The 26,900-nt window shown below is 47.0% G+C and overlaps 1 protein-coding gene across 1 annotated transcript in view; it reads left to right on the top strand.

Annotated features, from left to right (window-relative positions):
* The window catches only part of SLC5A10 (solute carrier family 5 member 10), a 203,047-nt gene that overhangs the window by 8,657 nt on the left and 167,490 nt on the right, over positions 1–26,900 (top strand). The window contains 3 exon segments of the mRNA XM_040356423.1: positions 5,824–5,928; positions 12,088–12,147; positions 17,832–17,936. Coding sequence (XP_040212357.1) covers positions 5,824–5,928; positions 12,088–12,147; positions 17,832–17,936 — 270 coding nt within the window.

Consider the following 26,900-nt stretch of genomic DNA (forward strand, 5'->3'; position numbering starts at 1 on the left):
ATACCAAAGTGTCCTTGTTCCCGGATTTCTCAGCTGAATTGCAGAAAAAGAGGGGCAAGTTTATGGATGTTAAACGTCGTTTGAGAGGCCTTGAATTGAAATATGCTATGCTGTACCCGGCCAAACTGCGAGTGGAGGTGTTTGGCACTGTGCAATTTTTTGAGTCCCCTAATGCTGCTGCACAATGGCTAGACCGAGAGGAACAGTCGATCAGGGAGGCTAGGGGTAGACGCCCCGCAGACTGAAGAGGAGAACTATTCTTACAAGACGAACCCGGGTTATACTTTCCACGTTACTCGTCGCAAGGCGGTTACTGTTCACTTTGGTTGCTGTGGGCTAGAAGTTGGCTGTTGAGAAGTTTTAAGACGCTATAAAGTGCACTTCCACTGTTGCCCCCTGGAGGGCTTTGTTAGGCCCTACCTAGATCCGTTGACTGAAGTCATCCGGGCCCTGTTGGCCGAAATGCATTTGACCCAATTGAAAGTGGATTCTACCACGGCAGCCCCCATGGATGCCCCCTTATGTATCCAAGTTAACTTTTTGTGCTATCTGATCATGGTCCATATGACTACTGTTCTACTATGCCCAAACCGTGATATGTGCCTGCCTAGTTCTCCCAATATCTTGAGCCCCCCGGACATACTTCTTGCCCTTTGGCTTGCCAATTGCCTTTGCTTGTACCATAATTGTCGCTTATACATGTTACTATGTTATGATCCTGCTAATATGTTGTATGGTATGCAATGTCAAGGGTAATGAGATGCTTATCATGGAATGTTCGTGGCCTAGGTGCCCCGGTTAAACGCCTGGAGGTGATGCGTACCATCAAGAGGTTGGGCGCGGAAGTGATCTGTTTACAGGAGACTCATCTCCCAGCGGGGTCCACACTAAAATTAGCACCAAGGCAGTTTTGCCATCAGTACCACTCCACCCATACCGTGTACTCACGCGGAGTGAGCATAATGATTAGGCAAGGCACACAATACACGTATATTGATGCCAAGATTGACCCCGAGGGTAGATACGTCTTCCTATATTGCTCCCTTTATGGGATGAAGTGCGTGTTGGCGGGGGTGTATATCCCGCCACCGTTCTCATCCTACGTTATAAAACTGCTGGTTGAATTTATATCCTGTCTCCCTGGTATTCCTGTGCTGGTCCTCGGGGACTTTAATAATCTCCTAGATTTTGAGAAGGATAGGCGAGGGTGTACAGGGGGGGGGGATGTACATGGGAGGAAGGGACCTACCCCTTTCGCTCGGTTGGTCACTGAACTGGGATTAACAGATGTATGGAGAATGCACAACCCTGATGCAAAGGTATTCTCCTGCCAGTCAGCCTCGGTGGGGGGGCTATCCAGAATTGACCTGGGCCTGGGGAATGGCCCGATGTTGCCCATGGTCAAGTCATCCCACTATCACCCGAGACACACTTCCGATCACTCTCCGTTCACGGTGGATTTAGACCTGGGGTTGGAAAGGGGGAATAGCCTATGGAAGCTCAACCCGTTCTGGCTGTCTCTTATGTCAGAATCTGACCCACTCCCATTACTACTAACTAACTTTTTTAAGGATAACATAGGCTCCACTACTCTACAAGTTGTGTGGGACTCTGCTAAGGCATATATGCGGGGCCAGCTTATCAGAGCCATTAATGAGATTAAGTCTAATACTAAGGAATGGGAGACTCGAGTCTTGGCAGATGCCCAACGCTCGGAAGCAGACTATATAGCGGACCCCTCTGATAATAACAGGAGGAGCTGGCTAGCAGCACAGACCATGCTCAAGAACCTCTCACTGCAGCTCGCCGAAAATAAAAGGTTTTTTCTGCAGCAGAGACATTTTGAGGAAGGGGAAAACACCGGCCACTTGCTGGCGATTTTGGCTAAGTCACAGCAACCGCCTTCACAGATAATTGAGGTTAGAAATACTAGGGGGGAGGCGTGCCACTCCACACAATCCATCATTGAATGCTTTAAAAGCTTTTTTCAGGATGTTTATACATCGAAGGTTAGCCCCACTGTAGCCCAGATACACGCATTTCTGGATAAATACCAGATGCCGTGTCTCCCAACTGCGGAGATGGCCTTGCTTAACGCCCCTCTTACCAGGGAGGAGCTGCTGGAAGCATTGGCACTAGCACACAAAGGGAAGGCACCTGGGGCTGACGGGCTTCCGTCTGAAATCTACAGTAAGTACTCGGAACAACTCATTCCAATTTTACTGAAGGTCTACAACACTGCTCTTGAAACTGGACGGCTCCCACCCTCCATGGATGAGGCTCTTATAGTGGTCCTGCTGAAGCCGGGGAAGGACCCTCTTTCCCCGGACTCATATAGGCCAATATCCCTATTGACATTTGACGTGAAACTATTGGCTAGGGTGTTAGCTACTAGGTTATCTAAGTGTATCCACCTAGTGGTGCATAGGGATCAATCTGGATTCATCCCTACTAGATCAACCGCACAGAACTTACGCAGGCTGTTCCTTAACTTACAAATACCAGTGGATAACCCGGGTAATAGGGCCATCTTCTCCCTAGACGCCGCCAAGGCATTTGACAGTGTGGAGTGGCCATACTTATGGGAAGTGCTAGATAGATTTGGTGTGGGTCCTTCCTTCCTGAAGTGGGTTCAATTGTTGTATAGCTCCCCGAGGGCTAGAATGAGAATCAATGGTGAAGTTTCAGAATCTTTTCGGTTGTTCAGGGGGACTCGGCAGGGGTGCCCACTCTCTCCCCTGCTGTTCGCCTTGGCACTGGAACCTCTGGCGATTCATATGCGTGCCTCGCCGGGCATAACTGGTTTTTCCAGGGGTGCCGGGCGAGACGTCATATCCTTGTTTGCGGACGACACCTTGATTTATCTAGGAGACACGGGCGAGTCACTGAAGAACGCGATGTCGTTAATCGCGGACTTTGGGGGCCTGTCCGGGTTCAGCATCAATTGGAATAAATCAGTTCTCATGCCTTTAGACCCGATAGTGAGCCCTCTCCCTGAATGTGCTAAGGATGTATTGGTGGTGAAAGAATTTAAGTATCTGGGGATACAGGTCACTCCCGACCCCACGCAGTTCCTTCAAATGAATCTGACCCCACTATTGACGCGGTTTAGACAGAAATGCGCGGTTTGGAAAAAACTCCCCCTGTCGGTTACGGGTAGAGCTAATCTTATTAAGATGGTGTGGGCCCCGCAGCTCCTGTATGTCTTCCACAATTCTCCAGTCTGGATCCCGCATAAATGGTTCGCACAGATTGATGCCCAGTTCAGGGATCTGATCTGGGGCGGAAAGGTTGCTAGAATTAGCCTCAAAACACTGCAGCTTGCTAAAGATCAAGGGGGCATGGCGGTTCCGCACGCTAGGTACTACTTTGTAGCATCACAGATACAACATTTGGGACATTGGGGAGAGATAGATGAGGGGGACCCTGTACGGACACCACTAATACCCAAGGGATCTGTTCTCCCGGCGGTATCACATCTAGAAGCAGGGCTATCGCACTTGGACCAATCGCTACCCACTGTCACCTTGCTGAATACCCTATGGAAATATATAAGGTCCGCATTCAATATTAAAGGAGTGTGCCCCTTTACTCCCATTTGGAAGAACTCCAACTTTCGGGAACTTTCTAAGTTAGGGGGTTTCAGGCAATGGACCGAGGCGGGAATTCACTACATCGCCCAGCTGTACGCAGGATCAGTTCTAAAGTCCTTCACGGACCTGGGAGATGAGTTCCCATTAGCTAGAACACAGTTCTACAAATACCTACAGCTAAGACACGCTATCCAGAGTGAGAGTAGGCTTTCCCCCCTCTTGTTAGTGAAACACCCCCTCCATACTGACGTTCTAGCGAATAGAGACAAGAAGGGTATGATCTCACAGGTTTACTCCAGACTGATTGGTATCACCCATGACGCTACGACATTGCCATGCAGAAAGGGGTGGGAAAAAGATTTGGGACCCATAGACGGGGATACATGGGAAATATGCTTGACCTCCGCCCCTTTGGTATCGGTATCAGCACAACACAGACTGTCACACTTATTTCTGCTCCATAGGGTGTATAGGACACCTACTCGTCTATTTAAGTGGGGTCTGAGAGACTCTCCACTATGCCCAAAATGTAACGCGCAGGAGGGGGACTTGCTACACATGATGTGGAAATGTCCGAAACTTTTTAGATATTGGCAATACATCACAAACACTATATCACAGGCATATGGCTTTCCGGCACCGCATGATCCAGTGGTATGTCTCCTTGGAGCACTGGAAGTGCCCTCTCTCTCCCCACATGGTCACACGGCCGTACTTCGGCTGCTTTATGTGGCCCGGAAGGCCATTGCTAGATTCTGGATCACCCCCAGGGTACCTACAGAAGGACTTTGGGTGAAGATGGTAAACAGCATGTTGATAAGGGAGAAAATTACATATCAGCATAGAAATGCATCAAAGAAGTTCTATTCCTTATGGCAGCCTTGGCTAGACACCCCTGGGCTGGGTCCGGCGGAGTTGGTTATGGATAGACTTTTACAGGGCTAACAGGTAGTACTGAGAAATGAGGTAGGACAAAAATCAACTGAGAGGTATACAATAAGTTGTACTATGGATGGGGGTCCAGGTTTATAGTACGTTGTGTTAACAGTATGACAGGATTTACACTAAAGGCGTATGGGCGCATAAGAGAGACAACTGTAATATTTGGTTAGACCGTGTGTTTAAAGTTAAGCGGGAGTTCTCTTTTTCTTAGTCATAATGTTCTAAAGTCACGTAAACATACCCAAGTTTGCCTAGATAAAGTGCGTAATTTCTGCTTGTATCCTTGATCTTTGATTAATATCCTACTATTATGGAATTGTATGTTTATTTTGTCTCAATAAAATATTTTTCTTGATTAAAAAAAAAAACAAATGTTAAGTGTGCACAACGCTTGAAAAACGTGAACGCAGGATCTTGCTACCAGCAATATTTTGCTTATGTTGTAGAACTCAATAGTCTATGTAAATGAGCCTGCAAATGCTCACTATGTTCAAGCCAGGGATTCCAAATTCTGTGAAATAGACCAGTATTAATCTTTTGGATATAGGTTATTTACTTATTCAAAATATAGGAAAAATACTTTTGGCTTTAATAAGCGCATATTTTCTTAAGCAAATCTGAAAGAATATTCATAAACTAAGTTCCAAAATGTTATAAAGTGGTTGTAAACTCATACATATACCCAGTGAAGTGACTGGCCTCAGGTGATACACAAAGATGAAACAAATCCTCCTATATATGTTGTACCTGTTTATCTGCAGTCTTCTCTTCTCTACAAAAGGTTCAGAATGTATAAAGCTTGTCTGAGCTTTCAGAAAACAGCTGAAATTACATTCACAGAGGGGAGCTAAGAGCTGACTAGAGGGAAGGGACACATCCCTTTCACACAGCACATATGAACAGAGCTGAGGCTGTCAACCACAGACTACTGGGGATCCCTCCCCTGTCACCTTTTTTCTCTAGGTGTCAGGAAAACATGTCAGAAGTGATTAATGCAGATTTCAGGGGAACGAAGCAGCAGACAGAAATGACACTTAGTTCTCTGGATTAAGACAAGTACACACTATAGAAGGATATGTTTTGTTCATATTTCATGTCAGAGGTTTATAACCACTTTTAGCACTATATATATGTATATATTTGTAGGTTCCCTGGTGTAAATAACAGTCATTTCATGAGTGACAAAAGTGAAAAAATCCTAATACAGCCGTTTATACAGAAATCATGATCTGTTATTGGAATGAGGAAGGCTTATACCTGTCTTTCGGTCTTTTTTACACCATGTCAGATTGGCGCGTCCCTCTTTGCCAGCAGCGAGGGCTCCGGGCTGTTTATCGGACTGGCGGGTACTGGAGCAGCAGGCGGCATCGCGGTGGCTGGATTTGAATGGAATGTAAGTACCATGATGGGATGGCGCTCACCCTGGAAAATATGCCAGTCTTCTTATCTCTGTTCTAATCGTAACAATAGCAGTCAATGTTGTTTTTACTGGCCAAGCTGATAAAATGCCTGGTAACATGCAAGCCAAGATGGCACTGAGCTGCCTGTGAATGTTGGATGAGTGAGCATCAAAAAATGAAATAACAATTCTGGAACGTTACCTCCCTGGTAGCAGCCGAGGATCTCAGTCTTGGCCCTGTTGTAGAACAAATTAAAGAAAACAGCCGTAAACTATAGAATGGCTTTTTGAGTTTTGCACATCCACTGAAGTGCGAAACGCGCCAAGACACCTTTGTAGTTGAGTGCGGTTTCCTGCAGATGCCTTTCACAACTTGAGTCCTTGGTGGTGTTTTAAAAATGGTGCCTGGTCTCACTGTCTCCTAGCCCCCCCCCCCCAGCACTAGTGTTGCAACCCCTGGCTGCCAATGACTCCAGCACTAAGTCCAGGAGCTCCTGGCCTTCCAATGTATCTACATATAGCTCTATAGAAGGATGCTATAGAACACGGCAGCTTTTCAGAGGACACCAAAAGGAGGTTTGTAGGTGTTCAGGAGGAGATCCTGCCACCCTGTGATGTCTTTTTGTTCTACTGTTGAACAGCAATTTTGCATTTCAAGGCCGCACCACAACTGTTAGACAAGCGTTTGCCCCACGGTTGCAGCACAGTCCCATTCACTTACATGAGAAAGTTAGACAGGTGGTGGTACTCAGGGCCATAGAAAAGGGGGTTCCACCAGTCCTCCTGTATGGGGCCCGGGCCAGCAGGGGGGCCCAGGCAGCAGGGTGAATCGGATCTAGGCAGGGAGGGTGATTGGTGCGGCAGGGGGGAAATTACTGGAACCAATCCCCTGTATGGCTCTCTCTGCAGCAGCTGAAAGCTGGCTTCTTCTCCTCTCCCTCCCATTGGCTTTCAGCTGCTGCAGAGAGCGCCATACAAAAGATTGGTTCCAGTAATCCCCCCCCCCCAATGCCACACTGATCACCCTCCCTGTGCACCATATGTTTCCCCTTGCTGCCCAGGCCCTCCTGTGTGCCCCCCCTACCCCCGCAGTGCTGACAGCTTCCATCCTCTCCTTCCGTCTGGCAGCTGCAGGCACACAAGACGATCCTTTAAGTATGAGAGTGGGGGAAGGGTCCTGTAAATATGTCATATTTACCAGCCCCTCATTTCCTGAATGAACACGGGTGATCGGTACCAATCACTCACATGTTCATTCATAACTGAAGCATTGGCTGTATGATAAGGTGACCAGATTTTTAAAATGAAATCCGGGGACATATTTATTTATTTTTTTACTAGTAATGACGACAGTAGTAGCCGGGGGCCTGAAGAGTAAGAGCCGGTTCACACACAGGCGACCCGACTTTGGAGGCGATTCGGCAAGGCGATCTCAAGGCGTCTTGAGAGGCAACTTGCAAAATGACTTCAGTATTGAAGTCAATGCAGGTCGCCCCGAATCGCCTCCAAAGTAGTACAGGAACCTTTTTCTAAGTGGGAGCGACTTGCGTCGCTCCTATTAGAACGGTTCCATTCACTACAATGGGACGCGACTTGTCAGGCGGCTGTGTCGCCTGACGAGTCGCCCCAGTGTGAACCGGGTCTAAAGCCGCGTACACACGACCATTTTTCATGTCATGGGAAAAAAACGACGTTTTTCTCGACGCGATACTTGTCAAGCCTGCCTTGCATACACACGATCGTGAAAAAAAAATGCTCGAGCAACAACGGCACTTTAAATGGGAAGTTCCATTCGCATGGCACCACCCTTGGGGCTGCTTTTGCTGATTTCATTTTACTGCGTGTTAGTAAAAGTTTGGTGAGAGACGATTTGCGCTTTTCAGTCTTCATGCTTTTCAGTCTGTTACAGCGTGACGAATGTGCCATCTCCATTACAAATGCTAGTTTTACCAGAACGAGCGCTCCCGTCTCATAACTTGCTTCTGAGAATGCGCCTTTTTTTCCCTTCGTTAAAGCCTACACACGACCGTTTTTCACGACATGAAAAACAATGAGAAAAATTAGAGCATGTTCTAAATTTGGCCATTTTTCACCCCCCTAAGCTAGTAGGAGCGGGGGTGCGTAATTTAGAATTATTTTTTGAATTCTGCACTGACTGTCTTTGAAATTGCCCCAGACCCTGTTCAAATCCAATCCGGGGACAAAACTGGGGACAGACTTGGTCCGGGGACAGTGTCCTCAATCCAGGGACTGTTCCCTGAAACCGGGGATGTCTGGTCACCCTACTGCAGTGATGGGGAACCTTGGCACCTCAGATGTTTTGGAACTACATTTCCCATGATGCTCATGCACTCTGCAGTGTAGTTGAGCATCATGGGAAATGTAGTTCCAAAACATCCGGGTTGCCAAGGTTCCCCATCACTGCCCTACTGTATGAGACCCTGTGTCAGTTTTTCTGTATGAGGCCCCGTATCAGGTTGTCGAATAACAGAGCGGCAATGTGTATTCACCAGAGCGGCACCACGTCTGTTTGTAAGTGGGTGGTCGGTGGGTTAAAAAAAACACAGATCAACCACCTCTTTTTACTGCCACCTGACCACCCCGTGTGAACAATGCCATAAAAATATAAAAACCTGGTCCATTGTTTGTGTGTTATTAGCCTAAAGTGGTTGTAAAGGCCCCCCTAAAACTTATCTGAGCCCCATCCTGATCTAGCAATTTGCACGAAAGCCTCAGCTGTCACAGATCGCTCCCTCATTGGCTGAGACAGCAGCGGTAGCTGTCAATCACAGCCAGTGAGCCAATGAGGAGAGACCGGGGGTGGGGCTGAGCCGTGTTCCATGTGTAAATGGACACATGGAGCAGCGGCTCGGGAGCGAGCCTGCTCGGCTTCCCCCATAGCAAGCTGATTGCTGTAGGGGCACTGGGCAGGAGGGAGGGGCGAGAGGCACCAGAGGGGGACCTGAGAAGAGGAGGATCGGGGCTGCTCTGTGCAAAACCATTACACAGAGCAGCTTAGTATAACATGTTTGTTATTTAAGAAAAAAAAAAAAAACTGAACCTTTAAAGCCGGTTCACACAGGGGCGGCAGGACTTTGGGGGTGACTCGGCAAGGCGATCTCAAGACGACTTCAGAGGCGACTTGCAAAATGACTTCTGTATTGAAGAACCTTTTTTGAGTCGCTCCTATTAGAACGGTTCCATTGAATAGAGTGGAGCGCGACTTGTCAGGCGGCTGAGTCGCCCATGTGTGAATCGGCTCTTAATATCACTTTAAGGCTGCATTCGCACCTGAGCGTCAGTCGTTCGGTCGTTTGTTCCGGCGTTTTGTCGCGCGTATTCATGCTTATTTGCGCGTTTGCATACAGCGTCGTCCGACGTTTTTGTACTTTGACATTTTTTATTTTAGCCAATAGGAAAAATTATCATCTTTTCATCACTTGTTGCTATGTTGGTAGATTTTTTTAATCTTCTGCCTGGGTGAAAAGTTCTATTGATTAAAGCGACGAAACGCCCGTAGCAAACGCTCGTTGTCGCTCTAGTCGCTTAAATCGAGTGTTTCCATTACTTTCTATGGGAAATGGAAACGCTCAAAAACGACCAAACCGCCCGATGCGCGCGACAAAAAAGGGTCCGGAACTTGTTTGAGCTTCAGTCGCTCGGCGTCAGGCGTATTGGCGCGGAGATGTGAACCATCTCCATAGGGAATAATGTATTTTTTCCCCTCTAGCGTATTTGAGCGTCGCGCTTCAGGCGACAAAACGCTCAGGTGTGAATGCAGCCTAAAAGGATAGTTTACCTTTACAAAAAAATGCATATGGCAGGAAAGGAATGTTTGTAGATTAAAACAAACTGTGCAGCTCTGACAAGAGTTGAATAAAGCTCTTGTTATGGGTGTAGGCCACGTACATACAATATGAAGCCTGACTGGAATACGCCCAGGACATTGCTAAGTATTCCCAGGACGTTGCTAAATGAGGCCTAGTCATTCCTGCTCACCTCCACCATCACAGGTGTGAGCTCTTTCTCTGATTCAAACCCCCTCACATACTCTCTCCCCTGATGGAGTAGCTCTGAGCTCAGCAGCATTTGAGATCTCGCTCCTGTGATGGTGGAGGTGAGCAGGAATGACTAGGCCTCAATTTGCAACGTCCTGGGAATACTTATCAATGTCCTGGGAGTATTCCAGTCAGACTTCATAAGGTATGTAAATGACCTACACTTATAGCAAGGGCATTATTCCACTTTAGTCAGAGCTGCACAGTTAGTTTTTATCTGCAGATGCCTATTATCTGCATAGGCAGTTTTGTGGTAAAGGTCACTGAGGTGAACTGAGGTGACTGAGGTGATCTACCCCATTAAGGCCCCTTTCACACTGGGGCAGGAGGTTCAGTGGCGGTAAATCACTGCTATTTTTAGCGGAGCTTTACCGCTAATTTTGCAGCGCTATTCAGCCACTAGTGGGGTGGTTTTACCCCCCGCTAGCAGCCCGGGAAATTGTTAAAACTGTCCACAATGTGCTTCTGCAGAGGCGCATTGCATTGCTGGCGGTATAGCTGCGCTGTCCCATTGATTTCAATGGGAAGAAGTGGTGAAGGAGCGGTATACACACCGCTCCTTCACCGCTCCAAAGATGTGGCTAGCAGGACTTTTTTTACCGTCCTGGTAGCGCAACGCTCCAGTGTTCACACTGCAGCATTTGAGATCTCGCTCCTGTGATGGTGGAGGTGAGCAGGAATGACTAGGCCTCAATTAGCAACGTCCTGGGAATACTTATCAATGTCCTGGGAGTATTCCAGTCAGACTTCATACGGTATGTAAATGACCTACACTTATAGCAAGGGCATTATTCCACTTTAGTCAGAGCTGCACAGTTCGTTTTTATCTGCAGATGCCTATTATCTGCATAGGCAGTTTTGTGGTAAAGGTGAATTACCCCTTTAAAGCCCCCTTCAAACTGGGGCGGGAGGTGCGGTGGCATTAAAGCGCCACTATTTTTAGCGGCGCTTTAACGCTAACTTTGTGGCGTTATTTGGCTGCTAGCGGGACCTGTTTACCCCCCGCTAGAGGGACCTATTTACCCCCCGCTAGCGGCCAAGAAAGGGTTAAAACTGCCTGCAGAGGCGCATTGCCGGCGGTATAGCCGCTCTGTCCCATTGATTTCAATGGGTGGAGCGGTGAAGAAGCGGTATACACACCACTCCTTCACCGCTCCAAAGATGCAGCTAGCAGGACTTTTTTTCCTGTCCTGCTAGCACACCGCTCCAGTGTGAAAGCCCGAGGGCTCTCACACTGGAGAAACAGCAGCAGCTGTTTAGGGTCGGTTTGCAGGCACTATTTTTAGCGCAATAGCACCTGCAAACCGCTCCTGTGTGAAAGGGGTCTAAAGGGTATATTCACCTTTACAGAAAAATCTGTAAGGTGAACTTACACAGGACAGTTATACTGTGGCAGGTTGGCTCCCCTGGGCTAAACGCCGTAGCTATACGTCGGCCGCTTTAAGAGCACTAGGGGGCGCGCGCGACGACGGACCCGTCGCACGTGCCAGCGTCAGCAAAAGTTAAACACCATGTTGCATTTGGCAGGTGATACCGCCGCTGAACGTGGCTTATTCAAGTGAATGGGGCCACTCTGCAACCTTGCACTACGGTTCCATTTTAAGAGGGGCGGCAAGCACTGCCATGTGTATAAATGGGCCCTAACTGACTGAAACCAAGGAAACAGGACTGTTGCCCATAGCAACCAAAGAGGTTTCATGCTCCTGCTTTTGGGAAAAAAGAAACATGAATGGTTGCTATCGGCAATAGGCTATACATCTTATGTTACTATAATAAGAATGGGCCTTATTTACTGGTGTCCGAGGTCCCATTCACACTGATGTGTTGTGGTGCAAAAAATGGTGAATGTCCAATTCTTCCATTGTTTTGATGTGTTCATTTGAATGGTCTGTCTTAACGCAAAACCTGTTAATGTACATGCGCTGATGCGATGTACCAGGACTCCAAGGTGTGAATGGGCCCCAAAAGGATGCTCATAAAAGGCAAATGAAAGGAAGCATGTGATTGGCTGATCTAGGTGACAGAACAATTTCTCCTTCAGGCCGATGTTTCCTTTGTATATCTTCTCTAATGATGAAATATTCTGTCTTTTCAGGCAACATATATTTTACTAGCGTTGGCGTGGATTTTTGTGCCAGTGTATATCTCCTCGGGGGTAAGTACTCATACATAGGTGGTATCTTTTTCTGTTTGTGATCTTATTGGGGACTTTTACCTCAGTTCCAGTCCCTGTGACACCAGGGCAACAAATGTGGGGGCACCTTGGTGTCACTTCCTGTCTGTTCTGACAGGAAATTAAGGAAAATCTCTCTATTAGCATTTGCTTAGACTTGCGGTGGCGGGGGTAAAATTAGCCATGTTGTTACCACCCCCCAAGGCAGCCAGCTGGGTGTGTATGCATGCCATGCCTGGGATGATTTGCTTCATGGCCACGGTGATCTGCCGATATGGTTCCGGCTAACGAGAAAGTTCCTTTAAGGACTGCGCAATCCTTGCCGACGGAAATCTCCGAACCTCGGCCGGCATCCAGGGCGACGTGGAATTTGAGGAAAGTGCCCAGTCGGCCTCACTTTGCTCGGACGGCTCGCTCCGCTCGCTCGGCCTCCTGACTCTTTTTTTTTTTAACATCCTCCAATCCATGGGGATGTTAACCAGTTAGCAACTGCCCTATAGACGAAATACGTCTACAAGGCGGTTGCTTAACTCTAGGAGGGCGTCAATGTACGTCCTCCTAGAATCGCGCTCCCGCGCGCCCTGTGGGGCGCGCACACTGGAGTCTCCGTGACCGCCGGGTCCTCACGGATCACGGTAAATCGCCGCTGATAGTGGCGGTTTACCACGTGATCGCTCCGTCCAATGACGGAGCGATCACTAGTGATGACGCCGGTTCCTCCCTCTCCTCTCTGTACCGAACGGTACAGTGTGAGAGAGGAGAGGGGAGAGAGCGGAAGCAGCAGCAGCTGCTGCTGCTGCTGCGGGCTGGATCTGTGACACATGCAGTCACAGATCCAGCCATCGATCCCTCCCTGTGCAATACTCTGCAATGCCCCCACACTCTGCAATGCCCCCACACTCTGCAATGCCCCCACACTCTGCAATGCCCCCACACTCTGCAATGCCCCCACACTCTGCAATGCCCCCACACTCTGCAATGCCCCCACACTCTGCAATGCCCCCACACTCTGCAATGCCCCCACACTCTGCAATGCCCCGAAATACTCTGCAATGCCCCCACACTCTGCAATGCCCCCACACTGTGCAATACCCCAAAATACTCTGCAATACCCCAAAATACTCCGCAATGCCCCGCAATACTCCGCAATGCCCCGCAATAATCCGCAATGCCCCGCAATACTCCGCAATGCCCCGCAATACTCCGCAATACTCCGCAATGCCCCGCAATACTCCGCAATGCCCCGCAATACTCCGCAATGCCCCGCAATACTCCGCAATGCCCCGCAATACTCCGCAATGCCCCGCAATACTCCGCAATGCCCCGCAATACTCCGCAATGCCCCGCAATACTCCGCAATACTCCGCAATACCCTGCAATACCCCACAATACTCCGCAATACCCCACAATACTCCGCAATACCCCACAATACTCCGCAATACCCTGCAACGTCGTCTATGGGGATTTTTAAGTAGCGAAGTTTGGCGCCATTCCATGAGCGTGTGCAATTTTGAAGGGTGACATGTTGGGTATCTATTTACTCGGCGTAACTTCATCTTTCACATTTATGCAAAAGAATGAAGAAAAAATACTAAATTTGCCAAATTTTATAACAGAAACAAAGAAAAATTATTTTTTTTTACAGAATTTTCAGTCTTTTTTCTTTTATAGCGCAAAAAATTAAAAACCCAACGGTGATTAAATACCACCAAAAGAAAGCTCTATTTGTGTGAAAAAAAGGACGAAAATTTCATTTGGGTACAGTGTTGTATGACTGAGTAATTGTCATTCAAATTGTGAGAGCACCGAAAGCTGAAAATTGGTCTGGTTATTAAGGGGGTTTACGTGCCTAGTGGTCAAGTGGTTAAAGAATGAGCCTGCGCAGTCCTTAAAGGAACTTTCTCGTTAGGGGAACCTAAACGACAAGTCACCGGCAAAAATTCCCTCTTAAACCTACTAAACCACTAATTGTTGGTAATTAGTGGTAGGACACTGTCACCTAGTGGCAGATCTATGGTAAAGCAACTTTGAAAAGCAATTTATGCGGCCTATACTGTATGTATATAAAGGTTCAAATTGGTTAGTTATCTGTTATTCCCCCAAATTTCATAGGTTTTACCTGTTTATAAATTCTATCCTTAAAGATCAAATTAGCCAATACCATTAATAAGTGAACTTAAATTTTTACACCATTCAAGGAAACTATTTAACTTGAAAGTTTTTTTTTTTTACAAATTAAACATTTATTATAGGGTTCACAGAGCATTATTATTTTCTAAAGAGAGAGTACAGGAGATGCATTTTGCCATCAGGCTTTCTCACTTCGACTAAACCTGTGTACGGCCCCTCTGAACCAATTGTGGGGGAGGGATCTCCCCTCTATTCTGCTGTGATAGTGAAGGCAGGGAGGAAAAATCTGCTCCTAAATGGCAAGACTGCGGTCTGCCATTTGGTGAAGCCTGGTGTATAGCTTGAGCTACTGAGCTTTGTAAACATCAAACATTTTTTCCACCAGAAGAGTTAAGAATAGACAGGTTAATTGTTTTGAAAATGTCCCTAGCCTAGAGCTACACTTGCTATATGTGAATACAAAATATTAACATGCCATATATTTAATATCAGCGGTCACCAGCCAGTGGTCCCTGGAGCCACTGATGGTCCACGAGAAAATGTCGGTGGTCCCCAGGGGTTCTGCCGCAAATTAACATTGTGGTGAATGTATACGGCCCAGTGTTGTTTTCAATGCGTGCTGACAATCAATACTCTCGGTGCGCATTGATGCCTGATGCCCACTCTGTAGTTCCGGCTCCTGTGAACTCAGAGGGAGGCGCCAGGAGTAGTACAGAGATCGGGAGGAGAAGGAGGGGACTTCTAATGGCAATGCTGAACATAGACTGGGAGGGGAGGGAGCACGGAGCTTGAGCACATGGCTGGATATGGAGTTGGGATCAATGATGAGTAAGGCAGCAGTGTAAGGCCTTGTACACACGACCGAACATGTCTGCTGAAAACTGGTCTGCGAACTAGTTTCAGCAGACATGTTCGGTCGTGTGTACGGCCGAGCGGACAGGTTTCCAGCAGACATTTGTCCAGCCGACTGTTTTCCAGCGGACAAATGTTTCTTAGCATGCTAAGAAACATGTCCGCTGGAAGCCTGTACGTCGAACATGTTCGGTCGTCTGTACAGACTCACCGTACATGTCCGATCGGCCGCCATCCCTCGCATGCGTCGAAGTGATTCGACGCATGCGTGGAAGCTTTGAACTTCCAGGGCCGCGCACGTCGCCGCGTCATCATCGCGGTCACGGCGCGGTCACGTCCCTGCGTATCGTGTACGCAGGGATTTCTGTCTGATGGTGTGTACAGAAATCTCCGGGCGGACATGTCCGCTCGAAACGGTCCGGCGGACCGTTTGAGCAGACAGTCCGTCTGTCTGTACGAGCCCTAATACAGAGTGCGGGGGAGCAGAGAACAGGAGCATTGTGTGTGTGTATAAGGCAGCAAAGTGATCCAGTGGGCAGGGCCGTCTTAATAGCATCGTGGGCCCCTGGGCAAAGTAATGCTCTGGGGCCCCTACATTGATGACAGTGAAGGTAAACAGACATCAAGTGGCAGACTGCCTCCCCTGTTTATCTATCACTCTCAGTGCCATCATGGGGTCCCCAATTTAGGGGCAGCGTGGGCTCAAGGACCAGCTGCTTTGGGGAAAGTGCAGGGGCCCCCCATGCAGCTGGGGCCCCTGGGCAGTGCCCAGGTGTGCCCTCTCATTAAGACAGCCCTGCCAGGGGGAGTGGGGCAGAAAGCTGGAGCATTGTTTGTATAAGGCATGGTAGTGGTCTGCGGGATTCAATATTGTGAGTTTAGTGGTCCATCGGGTCTAAAAGGCTGGCAACCACTGTTTTATATGTGTATAGCACAGTGCAGCAGATTAAATAATGTAAAAGATGGCATAGTGTGCACAGTGCAGGGGTCCGGGTTATATAATATATAGCACAGAATATAGAGTTCAGCAGTTTGAAGAGAAGGAAAATGTAATATATAGCACATAGTTCATAGAGCAGCCATGTGAGAAATATAATGTATGTAGCCAATTCGTATCTAGTGCAGCAATTCTGGGGATGGTATTTATTTTGCAGCGTACACAGTGCAACAGTCTGGGTTATATATTGTATAGCACAGGGTACACATGGAGCAGTCTGGGTTATATATTGTATAGCACAGGGTACACATGGAGCAGTCTGGGTTATATATTGTATAGCACAGGGTACACAGTGCAGCAGTCTGGGTTATATATTGTATAGCACAGGGTACACAGTGCAGCAGTCTGGGTTATAAAGTGTATATTAGACATGCTATAACCCAGACTGCTGCACTTTGTACAATGTGCTAAACATTATGTAACTCAGACTGCTGCACTATACTACATTGTAAAGCATAGGGTACAAAGTGCAGCAGCCAGTCTGGGTTATATAATGTATAGCACAGGGTATGCAGTGCAGCAGTTTGTGAATCTAGGCCCAGATTCACAAAGGACTTACGACGGCGTATCTCCACGTAAGCCGTCCGAATGTGCGCCGTCGTATCTTCGCGCCTGATTCATAGAATCAGATACGCCTCACGGTTGCCAAGATACGAGCGCCGTAAGTCTCCTACGCCGTCGTATCTTGGGGTGCATATTTCCGCTGGCCGCTAGGGGCGCTTCTGTATATTTCCGTGTTGAATATTCAAATGAGCTAGATACGCCGATTCACGAACGTACTTGCGCCCGGCGTATTAAAATACGCTGTTTACGTAAGGCGTACGACCGGCGTAACTTTACCCCTCATAAAGAAGGGGTAAGTTATGTTAAGGTATGGAAGTCGGAACAGCGTTGTATTTTTTTATGTCGTCTGCGTAAGTCGTATGGGGATGGGCGTAGGTTACGTTCACGTCGACTAAGCATTGAGCCGGCGTAATTTAGGGTGAAAATTCGACGTGATACTGAACATGCGCCGTTCGTAAGGTGCGTCATTTACGTGGGGTCATGAATCATTACCATACAACACGCCCCCTACCAGCCTACTTTGAATTAGGCGGGCTTACGCCGGCCCATTTACGCTACGCCGCCGTAACTTAGGGCGCAAGTTCTTTGTGAATACTGTACTTGCCTGTCTAAGTTGCGGCGGCGTAGCGTAAATAGGATACGCTACGCCCGCACAAAGATGCGCCTTCCTACGTGAATCTGGCCCCTAATGTATAGCATAGTGTAAACTATGCAGTAGACTGGGAAATGTAATGTATAGCATAGTGTTAACTAGGGAATGTAATGCATAGTGTAGACTGGGGAATGTAATGTATAGCACTGTAGACTGGGCAATGTAATGTATACTATAGTGTAGACTGGGGAATGTTATGTATAGCCCAGTGTAAATACTGAAGCAGTTTGTGGTACATGACGTGTTGTAAGTGGAGAAATGTGCTGGTATAGTCACGACTATAAACACAGGAAAACTATCAGAGATTTGTGCCAAGGATCTGATTCAGTTTTTATGAATAGATCGAATTTTCGTCTTTTTCTGTGTATGTGGAAATGACCCGTTTATTGTGAGGGAATACTACCAGTATGATGATAATATATAAATTTGTTGTGATAAACAGCTGATGACATGAACCTTTCCTTTCTGTAGATTGTTACCATGCCGGAGTATTTACAAAGGAGGTTTGGTGGAGAGAGGATACAGATGTATCTGTCCGCACTGTCTCTGTTGCTGTCTGTCTTCACCAAAATTTCAGTAAGTGCCACTCCCCCCGCCAACTGTAAAACGTTGTCCATGTATAAAGAACATTTATCATGTATCATGTCACTCTCAGAAGAGATCTGGAGTAGCGCTGAGTGAATTAAACGAGCAAGGTTTTTAAAATGGCAACACTTTGTTGCAGGCGGTTGGCGCCTCTGTCACTATTTCCTGTTGCCTTCTGTGACAAGGGTTTTGAAGGACAGGAAGTGAAGGGAAATCTTTCTAATGGGGACATAGCATTTACATTTAAAATTTACATAACACACACCCACATCTTCCACTTGAATTAGGCGGGCTTACGCCGGCCTATTTACGCTACGCCGCCGCAACTTTGGTTTGAGAATACGGCACTTGCCTGTCAAAGTTGCGGAGGCGTAACGTAAATAGGATACGTTACGCCCGCACAAAGATGCGCGCTTCTACATGAATCCGGGCCTATGTGTTTAAGTACACGCAAATGCACATATGTTAGAATGATGTGTGGAGGTGCCATAAGGAATTAATGGCATGGTCACACATCTGCAAAAGGGCTGTGCTTTTTAGTGTATTGCGGAAAAGTTTGTGATTTTGCGTGCGTTACCACAACTTTCTGTCCTTGTACAGCAGCGGTCCCCAACCTTTTTGTTACCAGGGACCACTTTCATTCCAGACAATATTTCCAGGGACCAGTGGCGGATTGGGCGGGCGACTGGACATTCATGGAGTCTGTCCTTAGCCACCCCTCACACCACAACCCACCTCTACAGTGTCCACAGTCCCCTTTTACATCCCAGTTCCCCCTTTAAAGCAGTTCCAGAGTGCCCCTTTACAGTGCAGTCCCCTAATGTAATGGGGACTGCATAGTAAAGGGGCACTGTGATATAACAGGGACTGCACAATAAAGGGGATACTGTGATGTAACAGGGGCTGCACTGTAACGGGGATTGCGCAATAAAGGGGGTACTGTGATGTAATGGGGACTGCATAGTAAAGGGGCACTGTGATATAACAGGGACCGCACAATAAAGGGGGTACTGTGATGTAACAGGGGCTGCACTGTAAAGGGGCACGGTGATGTAACGGGGATTGCACAATAAAGGGGGTACTGTGATGTAATGGGGGACTGCACTGTAAAGGGACACTGTAATTATTGCAGTGTCACTTTACACTGCAGTCCACTTTATATCACAGCCCCCCGTCACAGTACCCCTTGCAATCAGTCCCTCCATCAAAGTGCCTCTTTAAGTCATGCCTCCCCCCCTTTCCTCTCTCGCTTTCTCATTCCAGCGTCTGCCTCCCCTGTACAGTCCTACCTGTGGCAGAGTAGAGGCAGATTCAGCCATGTGTCTTCTCTAGGGTCCTACCTGTGGCAGTACAGTCCTACCTGTGGCAGAGTAGAGGCAGATTCAGCCATGTGTCTTCTCTAGGGTGACCACGTGTCCCGGATTGCCCGGAACAGTCCCGCATTTTGCAGGTCTGTCCCGGGCACCATCATTCCAGGACAATACAGTGTCCTGGAATGAAACTGACACAGCCACCCCCCGGGCCAATCTGATGCCCCCAAAAGAGGCTGCCACATAACTGCTTTACTCACTGACAGTACTTGTCCTGGCCGGGAAAGCCTGGAGGAGCACAATCCCCGCCCCCTGCTTGTGATTGGAGAAATCATAAATCCTGCCTCTTGTGTCCAATCACTGTGCTGTGATTCGTTACAGCACAAGCTGATTTTTTGGAAGGGAGGGTGTCCCTGAATGGTAGTTTAGAAATGTGGTCACCGTAGTCTTCTCCCAGGGGTGGGGTGGGGGGTGGGGGAGACCCAGGAGAATACACACAGACTCAGTGACCCATCTGCACAGCAGTCAGTCCACGGTCACTGCTCACCTCTCGCTGCACAGCCCGGCCATCTACAGGCCACAGACCGGTAACGGTTTGCGGCCTGGGGGTTGGGCACCCCTGCTGTACAGAGCGCATATTGAGAGAGGGAAAAAAACAGCACAAGGAGCCAATCAGTTCATGTTATGACAAAAAGCATGCTGATAGGAGGTGAAAACAGAGTGCCAGAGAAATGAGCTTATCCCTGGACTGCTTCTCCGATCACTGTCAATGCACAGGTTGGAGGTGGGCCCATGACAGCCTGAACTCAGAGCAATGTGGATTGAATAATGCTGGCCATCATTCAACCTGGAAGACTGAGGACATTTAGTGGTAGAAATGTATCTAAGTGAAAACTATTTTAAAAGAAAGTAAAGTATTGCAGTAAAAGGTGTGTGTGTGTGTGTGTGTGTGTGTGTGTGTGTGTGTATGTATATATACGGTACTTTGAATAGCACATTTATTTATAAAGGTCTATGCATTATTCCAACGGCACATTTGTGAAGGATTTGGTTAAAAAAAAAAAAAAGGAGCTAAAATGTGATAGCTGGGAAGCTATGGTTATGCATTCCTCTATTGTGTAGTTCATGGGTCTTCAAACTACGGCCCTCCAGTTATTCAGGAACTACAATTCCCATCATGCCCAGTCATGTCTGTGAATGTCAGTGTGTTACAATGCCTCATGGGATGTGTAGTTCTACAACAGCTGGAGGGCCGCAGTTTGAGGATCCCTGGCAGTTATTCAAATCGTTTTTAGTGCTTTCCAATGGTTGAAATGTCAAGCTGAATTTTTTCCTAAAAGAAAATCGCAATGTAGGTTTCATATGGTTATAAGAAATGCAGTTCTTTACCTGACCACTGTATGGAGCTGTAGGACAAACTATAAAAATGACTGACAATCAGTGAAACTGCTGCACAAGGATAAACTTATAAAAAGTTAATGATGTTTCTTCAAAACACTCATTGGATTGCAGTTAACATCTCTTTGGCAACAATTTCTTATTGTAAGAAAAACGGGTAGCCCTTCCTAACCTCTAACATTACATTATCGCTCTCACTGTATTCATTTATTGATGGGCTTATGTCTAATCAAATATTTTTATTTCCATTCTACTTAATCAAAGCCATTGTAGAAGAAGTTTCTGCAGCAGGCTCTTATTTTATATTTGGTTCCAGTGCTACGCTTCAAGGCAAAGCTAAGGCAATTGCCATTGGTCTCATAGCCACTAAATCCAGAGAAAGCTCATACTTGTTTGCCAGTACACATTTATTAAGGACTGTGTAGTGGTAGTGAAGGCTACAGTGATAAGGATGGTTACGTCATAAATTACACATTTTTTTTCAAAGCCTTCATTTGTAGCTGGAGAGCAAGAGATAAAAATGAGCGAGATGAAGAGATTTTACATCCTGTAATTTTGGTAAAATTCTGGACATTTCTTCAAAGTGCTTCCATTTCTGCATTAAAAATGCATTACATTACATTACAGCACAACTGGCTTTAAATGACTCCTGGGAATTATGGAATCCCCTTTTATGCTATCATGTATCATATCATTGGGCCACAAAAAAATGTAAACTCTAAGGCCCGTGTACACACGGGCAAACATGTACGATGAAACCGGTCCGCCGGACTGTTTTCACCGTACATGTCTGCCCGGGGATTTCTGTACGATGGCTGTACTAACCATCGTACAGAAATCCGCGCGTAAACAATACGTGGGGCGTGTCCGCGGTATGGTAGGTCTGTACAGACGACCAAACATGTCCGAGCGGGCAGGGAAAAGGCCCGGCGGGCAAATGTTTGCTGGAATCCTGCACGCTCGGGCCTACACACGACCGAACATGTCTGCTGAAACTGGCCCGCAGACCAGTTTCCGCGGACATGTTCGGTCGTCTGTACGGCCGACTGGACAATTTTCCGGCGGATCGGACAGGTTTACAGCGGACAAATGTTTCTTAGCATGCTAAGAAACATGTCCGCTGGAAGCCTGTCCGTTGGACATGTTCGGTCCTTGCATGCGTCAAAGTGATTTGACGCATGCGTGGAAGCATTGACCTTCCAGGGTCGCGCACGTCGCCGCGTCATCATTCGCTGTCCGCGGGAAATTTGGTCTGATGGTGTGTACAGCCATCAGACCAAAATCTATCGGAATTTATCGGACATGTCCCGTCGTGTGTACGAGGCCTAACACTAAAGTTAATCATAATCCCAGCACTACTCCTAAAGTTCACCATAGCACTAACCCTAAAGTTGTCTCTAGCCTTAATATTAACTCAAATATTTACACGAACCTTAGTGGTAACCCTAGCCTTAGATGGAACCCTAATTTTTGCACGAACCCTAATTTTTGCACTAACCCTAAAATCAACCCTAACTCCTGAACAAAGTTTAAAGGTAACCCCAGCCCTAAAAAATAACCCTAATGCTTGCACCTAAAGCTAACCCCAATCCTAGTACTAATTCTAAAGGTAACCCCCAATCCTAGTACTAATCCTAAAATTAATCCTAAAGGTAGCCCTAGATGTAACCCTAATTTTTGCATTCATCCTAAAGGTAACGCTATCCCTAATGGTAACCCCCTTCACTAACTCTAAAGTTAACCCTAACCCCAGTACACACCCTACTGATAACCGTGCACTATCTCTAAAGGTAACCCTAATCCTAGCACTAACCCTAAAGATAACTCTAGTCCAACTGCTAACCTAAAACCCTGAGCATATGTGACAGATGTGAAAATGTCTGGAGAAGTCTTGGAGAAAGTTATGCTGCCTGTAACATTGTCCAGCATGACTGGTTTGGTGGTGGGTCAGTGATGGTCTGGGGAGGCATATCCATGGAGGGATGCACAGACCTCTACAGGCTACACAATGGCACCCTGACTGCCATTAGGTAGTGGGATGAAATCCTTGGACCCATTGTCAGACCCTACGTTGGTGCAGTGAGTCCTGGGTTCCTCTACCCTGCCACAGGTAGGACAATAATACAACAAACAAAAGTCACTGCCCCTACCTATGACTGGTCTATACAATAAGGAGCGCTGGAAAGGGCGCATATACATACAAAAACATGGAATATAAAGGCTCAAACTTACCGACCAATCAGCAACCAACCAAATTCACCTGTCTAACAGTGTGCGTTAAAAACAGAGATTTAGTTGCACGCATTTGCAAATGCATGTGTAAGCTGCAGGTCCCGTCAAGGCTCTCTGTATACTGCAGTCCTAACTATAACATTGCGTTTTAAGTCTCCTCAGTAGGAGCACATGACTGCTGATGGATAGGTAAGGGGCAGGTGACTAGAGGTAGCCCAGCCCTCATTAAAGGGGCAGGAGCACACTCAGCATATGGAAGCAAAGGTGCCAGTGACACCACAATGACATAAATACAACAAACAAAAGTCACTGCCCCTACCTATGACTGGTCTATACAATAAAGGGCGCATATACATACAAAAACATGGAAGGACAATGCCCGGCCTCATGTAATGAGAGTATACAGCCAGTTCCTGGAGGATGAGGGAATTGATACCATTGAATGGCCCCCACGCTTGTCCAACCTAAATCCAGTAGGACACCTTTTGGGACATTATGTGTCGGTCCATTCCACGCTGCCAGGTTGCACCTCAGTCTGTTCATTGGCTCAGTGATGCCCTGGTCCAGATCTGGTAGGCAATACCCCAGGACATCATCTGTCATCTCATTAAAGCGGGGGTTCACCCTATATATAAAAAAAAATAAAACATTTCCCTCTAGCATTAAATTCGGCATAGTAGCGCGAGCTACAGTATGCCTGTCTGTATTTTTTTATCCCCGTACTCACTGTGCAATTGGATATTGAAGATTCCGGGGAATGGGCGTTCCTATGGAGAGGGAAGGTGATTGACGGCCGGCCCTGGCACGTCACGCTTCTCCGGAAATAGCCGAAATAGGCTTGGCTCTTCACGGCGCCTGCGCATAGCCTGTGCGCAGGCACCGTGAAGAGCCGAGACCTACTCCGGCTGTCTTCGGGGAGCGTGACGTGCCAGAGCCGGCCGTCAATCACCCTCCCTCTTGCTAGAAACGCCCATTCCCCGCGGCAGACGGAATCGTCTATGTATGATTACACTGTGAGTACGGGGATAAAAAAATTAGGACAGGCATACTGTAGCTCGCGCTACTATGCCGAATTTTATGCTGAAATGTTGTTCTGCAGGGTGAACCACCGCTTTAAGTGAATGCCCCGAAGTTGTCAGGCATGCATACAAGCATGTGGCGACCATATAAACTACTAGTGCCATTTTGAGTTGCTGCAATGAAATTTCAGCAATATGGACTAGCCTGCTGTATCATCTTGTGTGTGTGTGTGTGTGTGTGTGTATATTTATTTATTTTTCCTCATTTAATACTATAGTAAAGTAGAACTGAAGGCAAAACTTTTTTTTTTTTTTTAATTTTCAAAGAAATCTCTTCAAAGTGGTAGTCAACAGAACTTGTGTCCCCATTGGAAGATTTCCCCTTCTAATCCTGTTCTGGTCACAACCCCATTTCAGTGATAAAAGCACACAAAAAAAGCCACTGATGGTTATTTTAGCATTCCTGTCATACTGCATATATTTATAATTCCTTACAGCTGATGATTACCGATTTATTTTTTAGGTTGTAAATCAGTCCTGGTACTTAGAATAAATGAAACATGTCCCTTGTGTTGGTGACTGCTCTGTTTGTTGAAATCTTAATTCCTCTGCCCTCCCCCCCTTCAAATACCGACACCGTCGGAGTGCGTGAAGAATGCATGCTGAGCTGCGCATGCAGCCCACTGTACATTCAATATAGGACTGTAAGCAGGCAGGTAAGTGTGTGTTGTTGCATGTCTCTTATGCAATAAAGGGCTGCCTGGTCACAGTTTTCTAAAAGTTGGGTTTAGTTCCACTTTAAGCTTTTTTTTATCTCCTGTTGTAAACCATTAGACCTGAGCCATTCTACTTGTATATTGTATTGCACAATGCCTGTGTGGTGTCAGCCATATTGGGTTAGGTTGCAGAGTATAGACATCTGCTGACCTGACTATGACTCTGTGTGACCTGTCACTGTTTACATCTCATCCGTGATCATCTCTTTATTCCCTCTTCGTGTTATTTTGGGGTGTCCTCTCACGCCCTGCTGGGGAATTCAGACGCCTTTTATTGCCCGCTGGAGGCCAGGGCACGCCTGTCATCTATCCGTATGCGGGACATAATATTGTCACATGTTGTGTCTGCAGAGCTGAGAGCTGATTGAAGTATTCAGAGGCAGTAAACAAAAGCTCTGGCGGTGGCCATTGTCCGATGAAGTGCACAAATACAAAGCGGAGCACAAAACACTTTACATGAGTTCACTGTCTCATACCAGAGTACTGCGCCATTTAGGAAACCAGAACTAGAGCAGGCAGGAAACTGCACAAACGTGCAATGCTGGCAGAATAAAGTCTGACAAAAAGAAGCGATTTGCATTTTAGTGGTTTAAAGTTTATATATGCGTAAAAAACCCTCTATGCAGCATGTTATATACTTTTACAGCCCAACACCATAAATTACAAAAACAACTATGGTATCTTTGCAGTGGGGCCTCCCTGCACTGCAGGGGTTTAACCTGGGGCGTTAAACTCAATTTTATTAAAGTGTTTGTTAACCCCCCCCCCCAAAAAAAAAATACATGTCTTGGTCCCTTACAGCAGATTAAACGGCACCCCTCCAAACTGTAAAAAAAAAAAAAAAAAACTCCCTGAACCTGCCACTTCCTGTATGCCCTCTATATACTGACCACGATAACCAGGGCTACTGATCCCTGACCACCGTGGTCAGAGTGTGTCCCTCCGTCATACACTGCCCTGATCTCTGCTCTTTTCTCTCCCCCTCACCCCCACCTTCTTGCCTGTCAGCTCCCTCTCTGTCTCCGCTCTGCCCATGCCACTATTATTAAAAAAATTATTACACTGGGTCCCACACCACTTGTATCAGAAAAAGTAGATACAACTGGCCCTTTCAGTGCAACCATAATGCTGATGCGGCCCCTAAAGTGTTTGTTAAGCCTATTTATTAAAAACTGCCACCTGCTCTATTAGAGGCTGGCATACTACACTATGTAAATTCTTTCTAAAAATGAGCGTTGTAAATGGCTATTTAGAGCTGTCTTCAGGCCGGTCACGTGACTTGTAGCTGCTTTACAGACAGGACTTCTGCTGGAGGAGCCGAGAGGCCACGTGATCTCACCCGGCTGACGTCGGAGGGAAAAGCGGCCAAGGGTCATGGACCGGCCTGAAGACAGCTCTAAATAGCTATTTACAACACATCGGCATTATGGTTGCACTCAAAGGGCCAGTTGCATCTACTTTTTCTGATACAAGTGGTGTGGGACCCAGTGTAATAATTATATGCGGATATCCAGAGCACCCTATCTACCCTTACATCAGATGTCATGAACCTTCCCGCTATAAGAAGTCAAGAGCCTTAATGATGTATATAACCATTGTTGACATTCCATAGTACAGCTGTTTAGGTAACCGATTAGCAAAGTTCTATATACCTGAGAATAATCTATGGAATTTGCACAGAAAACACATAAACACTGAACTCACGCTGACAATGCAGATGTAATACTATCTGGCTGCTAGATAGCTGTGACCAGATTTTGATTTTTTTTTTTTTTTTTTACCCCATATTCATACTTACTTAGGTGGATGCAGTACCGGAATGTCCTTCGCCGCCTCTTCACTGAGAACCGAGCCACCAAAAACCGCTGATGGCTCGGTTCTCACAGTTCCCCCCAAGTGGAGAGCTACTGCCTTTTTAATCAGCAGCCCTCCTGCTTTGCTCCTCCACGCTCATTGGAGCACTGAGCTGTGGAGGGGTGGGGGCCGCTGTCTCAGTGACTCGCTGAGAGGCTGAGACGCCTATCAGTCCAGGCACCTGGCCCATCTGAAGTTGGGATGATGCGGTGCTTGGACTGAACTTGGTGACGTCAGCAGAGAGCCGACTTCAGACTGCTTTCTGCTGAAAACGGGTCACACTCCTGTGACCCTCAGGAGAAGCCCAGCCAAATGAACTCAGGCTGGACTTCTCCTTTAACTATTATGTAGTCCCATACCTTCTTT

Source organism: Rana temporaria, chromosome 6 (genome assembly GCF_905171775.1).
Source record: "Rana temporaria chromosome 6, aRanTem1.1, whole genome shotgun sequence".
In the NCBI taxonomy this organism is placed as follows: Eukaryota; Metazoa; Chordata; class Amphibia; order Anura; family Ranidae; genus Rana; species Rana temporaria.